The sequence below is a fragment of the Cavia porcellus genome, unplaced genomic scaffold (assembly GCF_034190915.1).
Source record: "Cavia porcellus strain 051 isolate PalLab524CR breed Dunkin Hartley unplaced genomic scaffold, mCavPor4.1 scaffold_12, whole genome shotgun sequence".
Classification (NCBI taxonomy): Eukaryota; Metazoa; Chordata; class Mammalia; order Rodentia; family Caviidae; genus Cavia; species Cavia porcellus.
Genome location: NW_026947495.1, coordinates 17,790,669 through 17,804,618, shown reverse-complemented (window position 1 = coordinate 17,804,618; position 13,950 = coordinate 17,790,669). Strand labels below are relative to the sequence as shown.

The 13,950-nt window shown below is 46.2% G+C and overlaps 1 protein-coding gene across 1 annotated transcript in view; it reads left to right on the top strand.

Annotated features, from left to right (window-relative positions):
- The window catches only part of Marco (macrophage receptor with collagenous structure), a 44,645-nt gene extending 31,044 nt beyond the window's left edge, over nt 1–13,601 (top strand). Inside the window, exons 9-17 of the mRNA XM_003478607.3 lie at nt 812–910; nt 1,015–1,050; nt 1,561–1,659; nt 1,748–1,810; nt 9,525–9,569; nt 10,818–10,916; nt 11,397–11,441; nt 12,000–12,176; nt 13,298–13,601. Of these exons, the coding sequence (XP_003478655.1) occupies nt 812–910; nt 1,015–1,050; nt 1,561–1,659; nt 1,748–1,810; nt 9,525–9,569; nt 10,818–10,916; nt 11,397–11,441; nt 12,000–12,176; nt 13,298–13,428 (794 nt within the window). The 3' untranslated portion in view covers nt 13,429–13,601. The remainder of the gene's footprint in view (nt 1–811; nt 911–1,014; nt 1,051–1,560; nt 1,660–1,747; nt 1,811–9,524; nt 9,570–10,817; nt 10,917–11,396; nt 11,442–11,999; nt 12,177–13,297) is intronic.
- Nucleotides 13,602–13,950: the final 349 nt, after the last annotated feature.

Here is a 13,950-nt window from a genome sequence, read left to right as displayed (position 1 = left end):
TCTCTTTAGACTTGGGCTCCATTTTGCCCCCAGGGGTGTGGAGTTGGAGATATTCACCTCCAGCCAACATGGGGTATCAGCAACTTCCTGAATACCAGCTGCCAAGTGGGCTGCTGCTGAGTGAGCCCTGTGTGGTGTGACCTGCAGCCCACTGCCTACCAAAGGACACTTGGACATAGCGAAGAAGAGTCCCGGCCCTGTGAGAAGCTGCTTTCAATTGATATGCATCAGGCACCAGCAGGAAAGGAGGAGGGAGTGATGGAGGACTCAGGAGAGGACAGGCTGGACAAGTCCTGAATGTTGATGACAAGTGGAAAATTTGAAATTCTCAGAACTAGGGAAACCCATATCTGAATTGATGGCAGGAACAGGAATTGCTATAAATCTGTCTCTCTATCATTAACACCAAAATTTCCATTCTCAGAATTGGGGACCTACTTCTAGAATATTTAGATTTCAGTGTGAAAGTCTTTAAAAATAATTCCCGGAGCACCTACACTAAAACCAGCCAAAAAAGTGCCAGTGAAGCTTGGACTCTGGTTCTTCTGACTGGGTCCTGGGATCCAAGTTGTGGGGCCATCTGACAACTATCATCTGGGCCAGGTCACCTTATTAATTTCTCCTGAGTCCCTGTCCTGTCTCTGGGGAGTCCTTGGGAGATGTGATCACCAATTCCACTTCTGGGCTTCAAGCAGAAGCTCAAAGAGTTCTGTGTTTAGAATGTAGGTGGGACAGGCAGTGTTGGAGTTGGAGTCCCTAACTGGGTTTGTCTCCCTCCCATGATTGACTTCAACACCTTTTTTTTTTTCAGGGAGCAAAGGGAACATGGGCATGAAAGGAGACACAGGAGTCATGGGACCCTCTGGGCCCCAGGGGAGCAAAGGTGACTCAGGGATTCCAGGTCTACCAGGTAAGACACAAGAGGCCAGAGCCATGGAGGAACTACTATTTCTCCTTTACTCTGGGAGGCTGAGTCAAAGGGGAAAACTTCCTAAAAACACTCCTTCATTTTAGGCGTGGCTGGATCTCCTGGAGCCAAAGGCGATCAAGGTAGGAAATGGGGAGCACTGGGCTTCACTGTAGCCATCAAAATCCCTGAGCAGAATCAAGTTAGAGACTTGATTCCATCATCTTTTCTTTTATTGTAGAATTCACCAGGGTGAGTAAAAACCTAGCCCCTCGTATGAGGCAGGCTTCTTAAAAGCCTGGGCTCTCCTAAGTAGCCAACAAAGGACAGACTGATTAATAGCCCTCTTTGTGAACCTTCTCACTCTGGACATTCTCACCCAGAGGTATGGAGCTGGACATCTACATTCAGAAATCCCAATTATCTACAATTCCCAGCTCTGCAGCTGCAAATGGAAGACAGTTGCTGATGCTAATTATTCTCCCACTAATAGGACTAGCTCATGGCTTCTACAGAGACAGGTTACAGATGCTGAGGGATTAGAAGGTGTTAAAAAGCATATGTCTCACAGCTGCGACAAGAGGTGTGAGGGTGGGGTCAGCCGGGCCTTCTGCCAATAACCATCAGCCTCATAATCACAGTTTAACTTCCAGGACAAGCTGGAGTGCCAGGTGCTCCAGGACCTCCTGGACCAGCGGGACCTTTGGGGGCCAAGGGTGAACGTGGCAGCCCTGGCTCGGCTGGGTTACCAGGTGAGATCTTGCTCCCTATGATGGTCCTGGGGAGTGGCATTTGGACCCTGCCCAGCCCTGATGCCCTCCATGACATCTGCCTTCCCAGGAACACCAGGAAGACCTGGGAGTCAAGGACCTGAGGGCATGAAAGGAAGCAAGGGCGACACAGGTAACAGTGTGTGAGTAGGTGTGTATGTGAGATGCCAGTTGTTACAACTGACAAGGAGGTGGAAGCCTCCCAGCAACCCATGGAAGAAGGCGGAGGCCTCCTGCATTCTGGTCCCCAAGGTTCCCTAATGAAAGAAGGCAGTTACCCCTGATCCTTTGAGCCCAAAGGATGGGGCTGTTCTGTCTCAGTCTGGGGTTCCTAGAGGCCCTTGAATGCCAGTACCAAACTTCCAGCATCATGGAAGAGAGCAGAACACCTTTCCCTGGCCTGCCACCCAGTTGTGTGCATAGTTTTCATTCTGCTTCTGATTTTTGCTTTGAGAGGGATGTGGTCCTCACTCTGGATTCAGCAAGAGGATTTAGGAACATCTTCTTGCACATTTTTCTAAGGGATGAGCAAAGAAAACATTAATGGAACTTACAAGTCTAGTGTAAAACCATCATGCCTATTTCATCTTTATACTGCACCTCAGAATAATCTAGGTTATAAAAACCAGCCAGTTTAATCTAGGCTATATGCTGTCCTACCAATGTGCTGTTTTGCCAACCACTCTGCTAACATTGCCCACTCTCTAGGTCCAAGTGTTTCCACTGTAACCGTTCAGTCTAGACAATCTGGGCCACTGTGGGGTGCCAGCTCCTGCCCATTCCCCCACACAACATGGAGAAGTACAGGAGACCAAGTTCAGGTGCATTTGCTTGGGTGCTGGTGTGGTGAACTGCCATTCAGGTGCAGGCAGGAGAGCTGTGGGTTTGTGGGATGCAGGATGGTGAGAAAGGGTTCATTTTGGTCTAGCATGTGTGGCCAAACCTTGGCCTCCTCTGTGGGAGTGGAAGGTCACGACCTGTCAGACAAAGTAGACTCCCTCATCCTCTGGTCATGCTTCAGGTTCACACCAAGATTGGTCCTTTGCAATTCTAGTTGGTCAAGTAATGGATTGAAGGGTTGACTATTCTTTCATTCTTCACTATCTCTTGGTGATCCTTGAGTTCTGGATTGTGAGCTTTGGAGTTTTCCTAAGCATTGTCAGGAGCCATGATGAGGACAGCTCCCTGCTCTATCCTCTACTCCATCAGGCTCAAAGTTTTCTTCCCATGTGTCCCTGTCCCACTACCTGATCCCATGAGAGACCTTTCCAAGGCCACTGTAGGACAGGCTCTGAGTGTGAAAGTCAGATGTCTCTTCCAATCTTATGCCTCATATTCTCTGGCCTCCTCTCTAGGGTTCTGACTTGCATCTGAAACCCCTAGCCCCTAAGTTTTCTGTGTGGCTTCCTGGAAATGATGTAATTCCTCCCTAAATTATAAATAATGACTGCATTCTGCCCCCACCCTCATTGCCAGATGCATGGTTCTTTATTAAAGAGTGTTAGGTATAAACCGTGATTTTAGATACAGGGGCACTGCCCACTCCCCAGTCCCCAAATCTGAACCTTCTGCTGCCTGAGGGTATCGAACATTGCCCCTTACCCTGCCCCCTGGGAGGGCTGGTGTAGCAAGAGAAGCACCTGCTATGGAGCATTTTGGTGACAATCTGGGGGATAAGCACTCGAGTTAGTTGGTGTTTGAAAAGTTTTCTGAGATGAAAGAGTAGTTACGACATGCAGCTAAGGTTGGAATCTAGGCCATGCTGACTCAAAAGCTTAGAGCTTATCCACTACACTCTGTCTTGGGATCTCCCTCTACAGCCTCTCTTTTGGGTGACACCTTCTTTCTCCATCCCAGATCAAAAAGGATCAGACAGAGACAATGGTGGCTTTTCTCACTCTTAAGAAGAAACGTGAAGTGCTCAGGTCCTGTAATTTTTCTGAGTTACTCATCCAAGGTTGCATACCAGTTTTAGCATAGACATCATAGGCCATATCTGCCAAGCAGCGTTATGGGATTTTACACCAAGCAGCCTAAGTGATAAGAATCAACCAGTAATGTTCTAGGGTTTATCCTTTCATTCTTGCTCCCAAGTAAACTTGGTGAATTACATTTTAATTTAGGGTATATGATAATTAACATTTATGTAAAATGAGATAGGTTTCCCACCCAAGTCCAGATGCTTTCCTTATTAAGTAGCTGGTAATTTCCACCAGGGGAATTATGTTTCCCCACCAGAGCCATAATTGGGATAGTATATGGTGCTGGAGTATGGCCTCATGAATTTCTGGAAAGATTAGATTTGCTGAGTTCTAAAGTAAGAAAAGGCAGGGCAGGGGTGTGTGGGAGCCAGACTTTCCCCTTATGGAAGACAGTGTACTTGTCCGTGCCAACATGTTGGTATTCCCCAAACTAAAGCTGCTATGGTGGCTGTCCATGATTTATCAGCCAGATTGTCAAGCTAATGTACTACCCATTTTGTAAAGAAAACAATTAATCTCTCAAGAACAAATATAGTAATTTTGGATGAAAACAGAAATTACAGTTTATTGGCTTGACCCTGGTGACAGCTAGATTTCATTAGAGCATTAATTTTAAATAACAGGAGATCCATTTGTTATCAGCTTTTTCTCTGGGCTGGGCACTGTGCTCAGGGACTTTACCCCCATGATCTTAGTTCATCTATCCACACAATTGAGCTTTACACATTCTACTTTGCAGCTGAGGAAATAAAGGCTCAGAAAGGGTAAATCACTTGCTCACGGGCTTGTGGGTCTGGAAGTTAATACCAAAGTCAGAGTCTAAACTTCTGTGTTTGCAGATTTTATATAGAATGACATAAAGTTGTTATATTTTGTTGTATAGAATGATGCAGAGTTGTTCTAATTAGTTGTATGGAACAGTATAGAGGAGAACCAAGAGAAATCAGAGTCACCCAGTCCATGTCCTGAATCTCCATGATGAACAGGTAAATTCTGCTTTGGTCATGGAATATTCCTCATTTGGTGATTGTCACTAGCCCTGCTCCCTTGGATCCAGGTGGAATATGTTTGTGCTTCTTGAGGCAAAGAGAAAGGAAATTCCGTTTTTTCTTTTGGGAAGATTATCTCCACGTCTTATTAAGTAAGACAGTATACCTACCAGAACTTTCTCCAGTATGAATTTCATTCACCTGTCAGAAACTGATTTTTATCAACCCCTAATTTCAGTATTTTTAGCCTTTTCTTTTTCAAAAGATTGCAAAAGAATAACCAAATTTTTGTTCTACATCCTTTAGCAATGTTGAAAAATAAAGTTAGAAAGTAAGGAAGTACTCTACTTCCGCTTGAAATTGTGGCATTTATCCGTTGACCATTTTCACTGCATGAAGTGATATTAGAAGCAACAAAACATTTAAGCTCCAAAATACCAACTTAATCGGAAATCTTTCACCTCAGTGGCCCAAACATAGCAATCAGAATTTTCCTATGCACTTTTATTATATTTTTGTGGCACAATCTAAATGCATATAACTTGAAATTTTTATTCTCATCTGCATTTTGAGATGTTTGAAGATGAGTAACAAAGATAGCATATCTTTGCTATCTTTGCTAGCATATCTTTGCACTTTGGTCCTACAACATGAATATACTTTCTTAGTTAATTCCACTCCTCATACCTAAGTAGTTATGTAATTCAAGAGTTAAACCCTACCAAATTACTTAATGGTCACTTATAAAACTCTTTCTAATTTTCCATTAAGTTTCTTAGAATAGAAGTCTACACATAACGCAATTCTAGGTCCCCCACTAGCCTTATATTACTTCTTGACACAAGAGACACAGCTTGATTTTTTAGTTATTAAATTATCCTAGAATTTACTAGGTTGTACCTAGCCTGTAAACTGTGATATTTAGGGAAGTTTCTCAGTGTATTGAAAATGTCTACCTTTAACTCAAAAATCAGGAAATCTAATCTTCAATTTGGACTTGCTCCTGGTCAGATGGCTAGCTGTGGGCCAGAACTTGACCACAGTGGGCCTCGGTTTCCTCCTAGTGGTGTGTGAGTAGTGTGGCAGCACATTCAGATCTCTATCAGCTTGACAACACTCTGGCCACTTATCCTCAGCACAACCTATGATCTTAATCAGAGCACTACACAAGAGGAAGAGTTGTGTTATTCAACTATTTTCTTGGGTGAAAAAATCATTTCTCTAAAAGTACCTTGAAAATAAACATTTGGACCCTCTTAGCTTGCTGAGATTGTGAAAATCATTTGCTTGCCATTCAGGAATAGCCAGCACCCATTTCTCTCTCATAGTTTCAGGATGTGCAGTTTTCTAAATCCTGTTTTCCAGCCACTTTTCCCTCCCAACATGTATGTATTAGCTGATCTGGTCAGGGTGCTACTTCAATGGATAGCGGTGATGACTGTTCCTGGATCCTTAGTAAGCAGTCACTCAGCCAGGACCACCTTAGAAACCATGGAGTTTAGAAAAAAATCACACAAAATATGATTCTAATTTTCTCTCTTTGAAGGGGGAGTTTTGAGAACAAAACTGGCAGCCATTTAATGTATCTGGGAAGGCAATGGGCCAAGGGCCAGTGCCTGCAGGCGAATGTGGCTCAGGGTATCTCCAGCATGGGTGAGGTGGGGATCCTGTGAGGGCAGAGTTGCTGCTCAGAAGAGGTGGGCTGTGAGCCAGTCCCTGAAAGAGTGAGATTTGCTCAGGGCACTGTGGGTGGTCTCTGCACCACCAGCAGCTTATGAGAAATGCAGATTCTCACATCCATCCCCACCCTTGTCCCACTGGGCCAACAACTCTGAGTGGATCTAGTGAGTTGTCTTTTAAAAAAGTCTCATTTTGATCACAAACTGCTTTGACTTCAGCTCTCTTAAGGGAAAGCGATGGCTCAAGAGAGACCAGAGGTGGCCTTAGAACCAAATAGCCCGAGGAAAGCTTTAGGAAGGGGAGAGCCTGGCGTGTGGTGGACCAAAGGCAGCCACAAGGTGCAGGGAGAGAATGAGCCTGGGTAGCAGCCCAGCTTCACCAGTCACATTTGTGTGACCCCAATAAATCACTTAGAATCTGAGTGTTAACTTCTTCCTCTGTCAGGGAGGTAAATAACATTGCCTTGCAGGGTAGCTGAGAAACAGAAGGAAGGCCGTGTGCAAAGTTCCTGGCGTGGTGCAGCCACAGCACATGCTGAGCTCTGGAGGGAGGGCTGGGAAGAGAGTGTGAGGAACATGGTAGGGAAGGTCAGGCATGGGGCCATGGGCCTCATGAACTGGGGCTTCCCTGCTATTCCTGTCTTCTGGATGCTGTCAGTATGAAACTGTGTCTTAGTTACTTTATCGTTGCTGGGACAAAATACCTGACACCCCCACATTAAAGGAGGAAAGGTTTATTTTGGTTCAGTCTGTAGAGGTTTCAGTCCATATTCAGCTGGCTCCGAGGCAGGGTGGCGTGCTAGAGTGAAATGCTAGAAGAGAAATAGTCCATGGCAGAGCAGGCAGTGGCTGCCTTCTTTCAGTCCCTTTATATTTCACTTAGGCTACAAGCCTGTGGGTTGGTGCTACCCACACCCAGAGTGGAATTTCCTATTAACCACACTCAGAACTTTATTAAACCAATCAGCAGCATAATTTAGTGTTCATACATCTTAAATCCACACTCATACGTCTTAGATCCAGCTACTTCCAAAAAGCGCCATCTATGAGTCCCTGAGGGTATGTGGCTTTAGGGGGAGATCTAGATAAAAGCCATAATGCAGAGTTTTAGAGGACAGCCAGAGAGGTGTATGTCTGTCAACGGGGATAGTAAGGGAATGCCTCAGTGTCCCAGGGCCCATGAATCTTGCTTATAGGGATGGGTTCTTGAGGTAGAGATTCCTATAACATGGTACCCTGCTAGCAGTGGGACAGAATGTTAAGGATCACATGTGGACTGTTTTCCCATTTAATAACCACAAGAAACATATTTCTGGACATGAGCTTTCCCCCTCTGGTTGACATTTGCTTTTCAGATGCAGGTAGGTAAATCACAGATATCTACCCCTTCTGTTGGGTGGTCACTGCTAAGTCCTTTCAGGTCAATAACAGTCACTTCCTGGTACTCAGAAAGGGCTCACCCCTTGCAATCAAGACATTTCTCACCTATAGGGGAGACATACTCACATGTCCTCTTGGCCCCATTTTTCTACAGCACTGGATGGACACAGTGCCCAGCCCTTGACATCTGCTATTTCATTTAGTCTCATGACGGCCTCATTAGGCAATGCGCAGATTCAGACAGGGAGGCTGAGGCCCCAAGCAGGGACATCTGCACCAAAGTCACAAGGGTAGGATAAGGCAGAGGCAGTCTCAAGTGCTGAGTGGGAAACCACTTTGCTGTAATGCTGTAGAGAAAGCACATCACTGATGAAGAGAGACCAGGGAAGGACACAAAATCGTTCACATTTGACAACTTTGAAAGGTTTTCAGGCTAAATCAGAGTTCTCTGCATAAACCCAAGGGCTGAGGCATTTAAATCTGAGGGATCAGAATGCACCAATGCTGGGCTGTGCTGGGGCCAGGGCCTGGACTTGAAGGCTTCTTCCACTCTTGGAAGAGATCTCCTAATGTCAGCTCTTTCCCCAGCCCCAGGGCAGGGTAGTTGTCTTCCCTGCACTGCTGGCTTCTCTTGGCTTTCTGATCATCTCCTCAGGCAGCACCAAGCATGGTGACATCATCTGGAATTCTCAAGGGCCCTGGTAGACCCTTCACATTGTTGTTCTCTGACCAGAACACTACAGGTACTCAGAAAAGTTAGGCAATGAAGTAGATGATAGGGGCCAGAAGGGAGGATCTTCCCAGACCACTACAGTGAGCACAATGGAGCTCTCTATGGATTCCAGGATTCATTAGCAGAGTATATCTGTGATGGGCTAAACTTGTGTCCCAGGCAGGAATCTCAGCAAGGGTGTGGCCATGTACAGGTGCTCCCAACTGCCTGATGCACCTACCCCTTGTTCCCTTCTAGAAACTGCTACTTAAGAGTCATTAATGAACTTGCATTTTCCCAAGTCTGTGTAATTTTCTTGAGGAATCCTATTGTTCCGAAATGGAAACAATGTTGACCTTTATAAATGAGAGACTATGATATTGCTAAATACACAAATTAGGATTGCACAGTAGCCTGGCAGAGTGTGGGGCAAGGAGTCTCCCATGACAGTTAACTGAATAAAAGGATGAATGGGTGTCAAGAAAGAGGTAAGGAGGAAAATGAAGGAGGCACAAAAAGAGGGGGAATCTTTCACTGTGACATAAATAGAATCCTCACCAATGATTACAGTCATTATTTTTCCATCTTCTGAACCTGAGAGCCTTTAGCCACAGACTATTCGCCAACTGAGTCACAAAGAATAAAGGAATAAATATTTATGGAGCATCTGGTATGGGTGTGGGTCCTCCAGAGCTCCTAGCAGCCAGAAAGTCCACACAAAGTCTTTTGGAAATCAAGATACTTTATTTCTAAAGGACTTCTCAAATTTTTTCAATAAGTATTTCTTGACAAAATGCAATGGTAAGAAATAGGTTTTAGACACCAAAACAGTTACTGGTGAACAAGGAAAGCCAGTCAGTGAGGCTGGGGTCTGTCCACTCTGGGCTCTCACCAGCAGGTTAGTACTTCACTCTAACACACCATCTGCATTTGTCTGCAGCCTCTCACCTTTTATGCTTTGCTGGAAGGGCTTTAAACAGTCGTGGAGAACCAATGTATCTTTCCATCTGCATTAATCAGACAAAAGGTAGAGGTTGTCTAAGATTAAAATTGTCTAATATCTAAGTTTTATTATCTTCTCTCCTTTTCGTTGTTTTGATTTTAGGAATTCAAGGACAGAAGGGAACAAAAGGAGAATCAGGAGTTCCAGGTAAAGAGCTGTCTTGATTTTAATTTCCCAGAATGATGACTAGAGAGGTTTGTGCTGCTGGAGGTTGAGTCTTGTTGACTTTGAACACAGAGCTGTGACCTTCCCCCCAAAGCTGGGGCTGAGATTCTAGGGCTCTGTCATCCAAGCCTCTGTCCCTCCCTGAAGAACACCTGAAGACTCAAGGGTTTTAGGATGCAGGGCAAGAATGGCAAAGGATAAAACACATTGAGAGAGCTGATGGTGCGGGCGGTGGCTTCAGGCTACGTAGCCAGCATAGAGGTGGCAGCCTCCATCTCTCATCCAGGGTTGGGAGTCTCTCCATCTCAGTTTTGGTCTGTTTTTCCCTTCTTTTGGATGCTCATGACCCTTCTGTCCTCCTTCTGCTGGTTGTCACTAGGATAGTTTTATTGTCTATAAAGTCCTTGCTTGTAGTTACTGAGTTCAGCACCTACTACTCAGCATTTCTGGTCTTCTCAACAGCATTCTCCTAGTGAGGGCTGAATTAGGTTATTTTTACTTAATATAATTAAATACCTGAAGCAGACGGTTATAAAGGGAAAGAAGCTTATTGTACTCACAGTCCTAGAAGTTTGAGGACATAATGGTAGCTTCTGCTCGGCCTCATAGAAGCCCTCATTGCAAATGGTGTCATCATGGTAGAATCATGTACAGGAGGATGAGATCCCAAGGAGCCAAAGAAGCTGGGCACCATGATCTCTTCTAAAGGAAGTGCCCCCCAGTTGGCCTAAGGACTTCCTCTCCTCAAGAGTTCCATGTCCTCTTACTATCACCGCAGCAAGGACAGGAACCCTTGAGGGGACACACTCTACCATGTCCAAACCACAGCACATTCTGAAATGAAACTTCTCAGATGAATTTCTGGAGCAATTTTTCTTCCCCATGAACTGCATATTCTATTACTGTTTCATTCACTAATGGAGACACAGAGGCCTAAAAACATTCTAGCAAATTCCTGAATGGCTCAAACACTCCCACAATTATGTATTGAGCTGAGGACCAACAATCTCTGGAACTCTCTCATCATTTCCATTTATATGTCCTCAACAGTGTCAGTATGGAAGTCAGGGGGCACAACAGCCCCAGTTGGGCTGAATTTGTACATAGCCCATGCTTGGGGAAGCCGGGAGTTAGAGGTTACTCATTCTTTAAGCAGCAGGGCCCTTGGGACCCCCATGGGAAGGCAGAGAAGGATGTCTATGGGAATGAGTGGCTTCTCTCTCCTTTCAGGATCTGTGGGAGCAAAGGGAGAAAAGGGATCCCCTGGGCCAGTAGGCCTCAAAGGAGCACCTGGAGCAGTTGGCCAGAAAGGAGACACAGGAGCGAAAGGTAAGGCTCTGCTTCAAGGGAGTTTGCACAACACAGGCAGATACAGGTCTGTTTGTTCAGTTGACAAGTTACATGGCTGGGATGGCTCTGAGCACCAAGCACACAGTGGTGAGCCGGGCACAGCCCAGCCCTCCAAGAGGCCAGCCTGTGGGCAGGCATATGAGCCTCACACATTCTTGTCCCTGGCCAGCACCCATGACTGACTGATGTTTCCATGAAGGAGATGCCCCTGTCCCACTTCATGTCTCTTATTGACACCATGTACTAGTCTAGTTTCCATCCTTCCTGGTGGAGTTTGGACCCATTTCCTCTCACTGAGTCACTGATGCCCACGGCACATCCAGTCACTCAGATACTGGGTCACAGACAAAGATGGAAAAGAGTGACGACTGACCTCACCATCCCTCCATCTTCCTGCCCACTGCTAGCAGAAGAAGATGGGGAACACTTTAAACTGTGTGGATTTTCTCCTCACAACAGGATCTCACGGGCAGAAAGGAGAAAAAGGAGAAAGAGGTGAAAAAGGTAACTGATATTTCTCTTCTTTCTATGATATTTCTTCTTTTGGGGTCAATTCACTATTCGAAAATTACATGTGTTGGTGGGGGGGAGAGCTTTGCTCTCAAAGATATTCTTCACTTTGGGAAAAGGCTGACAGTTCCCTCTCTTGAAAAAGCCTGTGCATGGTGGATAAGCACAAGGTAGCAGCATACCTCTCTCCTCTCTCTTTCTCTTTTCCTTTCTTCCTTCACCCCTCTTTCCTTTCTGCTTCCTGCTTCCCCATGTCTCCATCTCTTCCTCCCTTCCATCTTCTTCGCTCTTTCTTGCTGTCTACAATGAGTGACTAAATGTGGTCTGGAGGACTGGCGAGGCCAGGCACAGGAGCATCTGCTCAGACAGCCTCATGCCACAGGCCCAAGCATATGCAGACAGGGAGCCAGGCTGTGTTGGTGCCAAAAAGTAGGGTTCCTTCCTCCAGGCTCTGGTGACAGCCAAGCAGGCAGATGCTGTAGATCCTCCACAGATAAACAGGGAGAGCCAGCATTAACGACACACCTTCCCCACCTGCCTTTTTCCACACAGGCTCACATGCCTCATCTGTCAGGATTGTGGGCAGCAGTAGTAGAGGCCGGGCTGAAGTTTACCATGGAGACGTCTGGGGAACAATTTGCGATGACGGCTGGGATAACAATGATGCCACTGTCTTCTGCCGAATGCTGGGTTACAGCAACGGAAAAGCTATTGGCTCTTACGGAGGTGGTAAGTACATGGCACCCTGGACACCCACCCAGAAGGTACTGGAGTGGTGTTTTGACACCTGTGCTTGTCAGTGACACAGTGTAGCTTGGATTATAACAACTGAAAAGTTCTGCAGCTTGGGGCTTTGGGCTTCACCTCCTTCTAGCTTGGCTGCCCCAGCAGAGAGAGGTCGTCTTGTCCCCAGAAGTAACAGTGAAGGCTTCTGTGGGGCTGTGTCTGGCCTGGCCTGGCCTGGGCAATGTCTGTCCAGTCTTGGAGACTTCACCTGGGTATTTTCTCTTTACAGAAGACAGGGATGGAGGGAAGGTAACTCATTGTAACCCACAGTTCTGAATGTGATCATCTTTGAAGAATACATGGGAGGGCTGGGGTTGTGGCTCAGTGACAGAGCCTTGCTAGCGTGCAGGAGACCCTGTGTTCTGTATTTAACACAGTCAAAAGAGGGTGGGGCTGGAAGACACCCTACAACAAACTGGAGCCAGAAAAACCAAGCTGAGCAAGATGACTTGGGATGCTAGCAATCAGCTCAGTTTATAACTTTTTTTTTTCTCCAACCATAGTTCAGCATTGCAGCAAAGAACTTAACTCCTTACCTCAGCCCTTCTGTTGGTCATAAAACCTGACCTCCCGACACCCAGGGACACTAGGCCATTTTCCACTGTAGCCACCCCCAAATGCCCTCTTGTCTTACCCCATATCAAAGTACAAATTTGTTTTTTAATCTGGATCCTGTTGGACTATAAGACTTTACACATTTTCTTCATATACTGGAGCGTGTATAAAGTCACATTGTAGTGCAAATGACTAACCAAATAACCTAACTTTTTTCAGTTACATCAGAAGGAAAGGGGTTTGACAAAGATGCAAGTGCCTTAGAAAGCATTTAAGAAAAGGATGCAGCAGTAAATTAGCAGGGAAGAGATAGGAGGCTGGAGTCCCTCTAGGCAGGGAGTTTATAGTGTGTACATTAAGCATTAAAGTAGCTTTTATTTAGGGTGACAGCACAGTCCTCCTCAGACACCAGAGGAGTGCTGAGCGTTGTCAGTCAGTCCCAGATGAAAGCGGGTTAGCTTTGTCAGTAACCCAAAGCCTTCTCTCTCTCCTGCTTCCTCCATCTCAAGGCACTGGGAAGATCTGGCTGGATGATGTTGCCTGCCAGGGATCAGAGTCTTCCCTGTGGAGCTGCAACAAGAGTGCTTGGGGAACTCACAACTGTGGCCACAGTGAGGATGCTGGTGTGGAGTGCAGCTGATCTTGAACCCTGGAAGTCATCACTCTGTCCCCAAGGTGGCCTTGGGCTCACACACGTGGGAAGGAAAGGACACTGTGAGGGTTCCCTGGAACTGGCCAAGCAGGCTCTGGAGAAGCTCATTAATAAAAATCACAATGCTGCCAGGCAGCATCACTGGCAGTGGCTGAATGTCACTGAGCTGGCGACTCACCTGTGTCTGCTCCCACCATATCCATGTCCCCACTCAGTCGTGTGCCAGTTCCCTGAATTGTCCCATACCTGTACGCAGGGAAAGCCTCAGTCTACAGGCCAGGATGACACTGAGGGCAGAGGGCACAATGGGGAAGAGTGAAGGTCACCTGTGTTTACAGTTAGCTTTGAGCTTCCCTTCCATCTTTTGGCATCTCTCAGAGTGAGCTGCCCCCAGCTGGGCAGCAAGTGAAGGAGTTGGTTTGCAGGTGGCACCAGGTTTCAGGATAATTGAACTGTACCTTTCAGCCTGGAGGTTAGTGCTCAGTGTGATGTGAACCCCATAATTGCTAG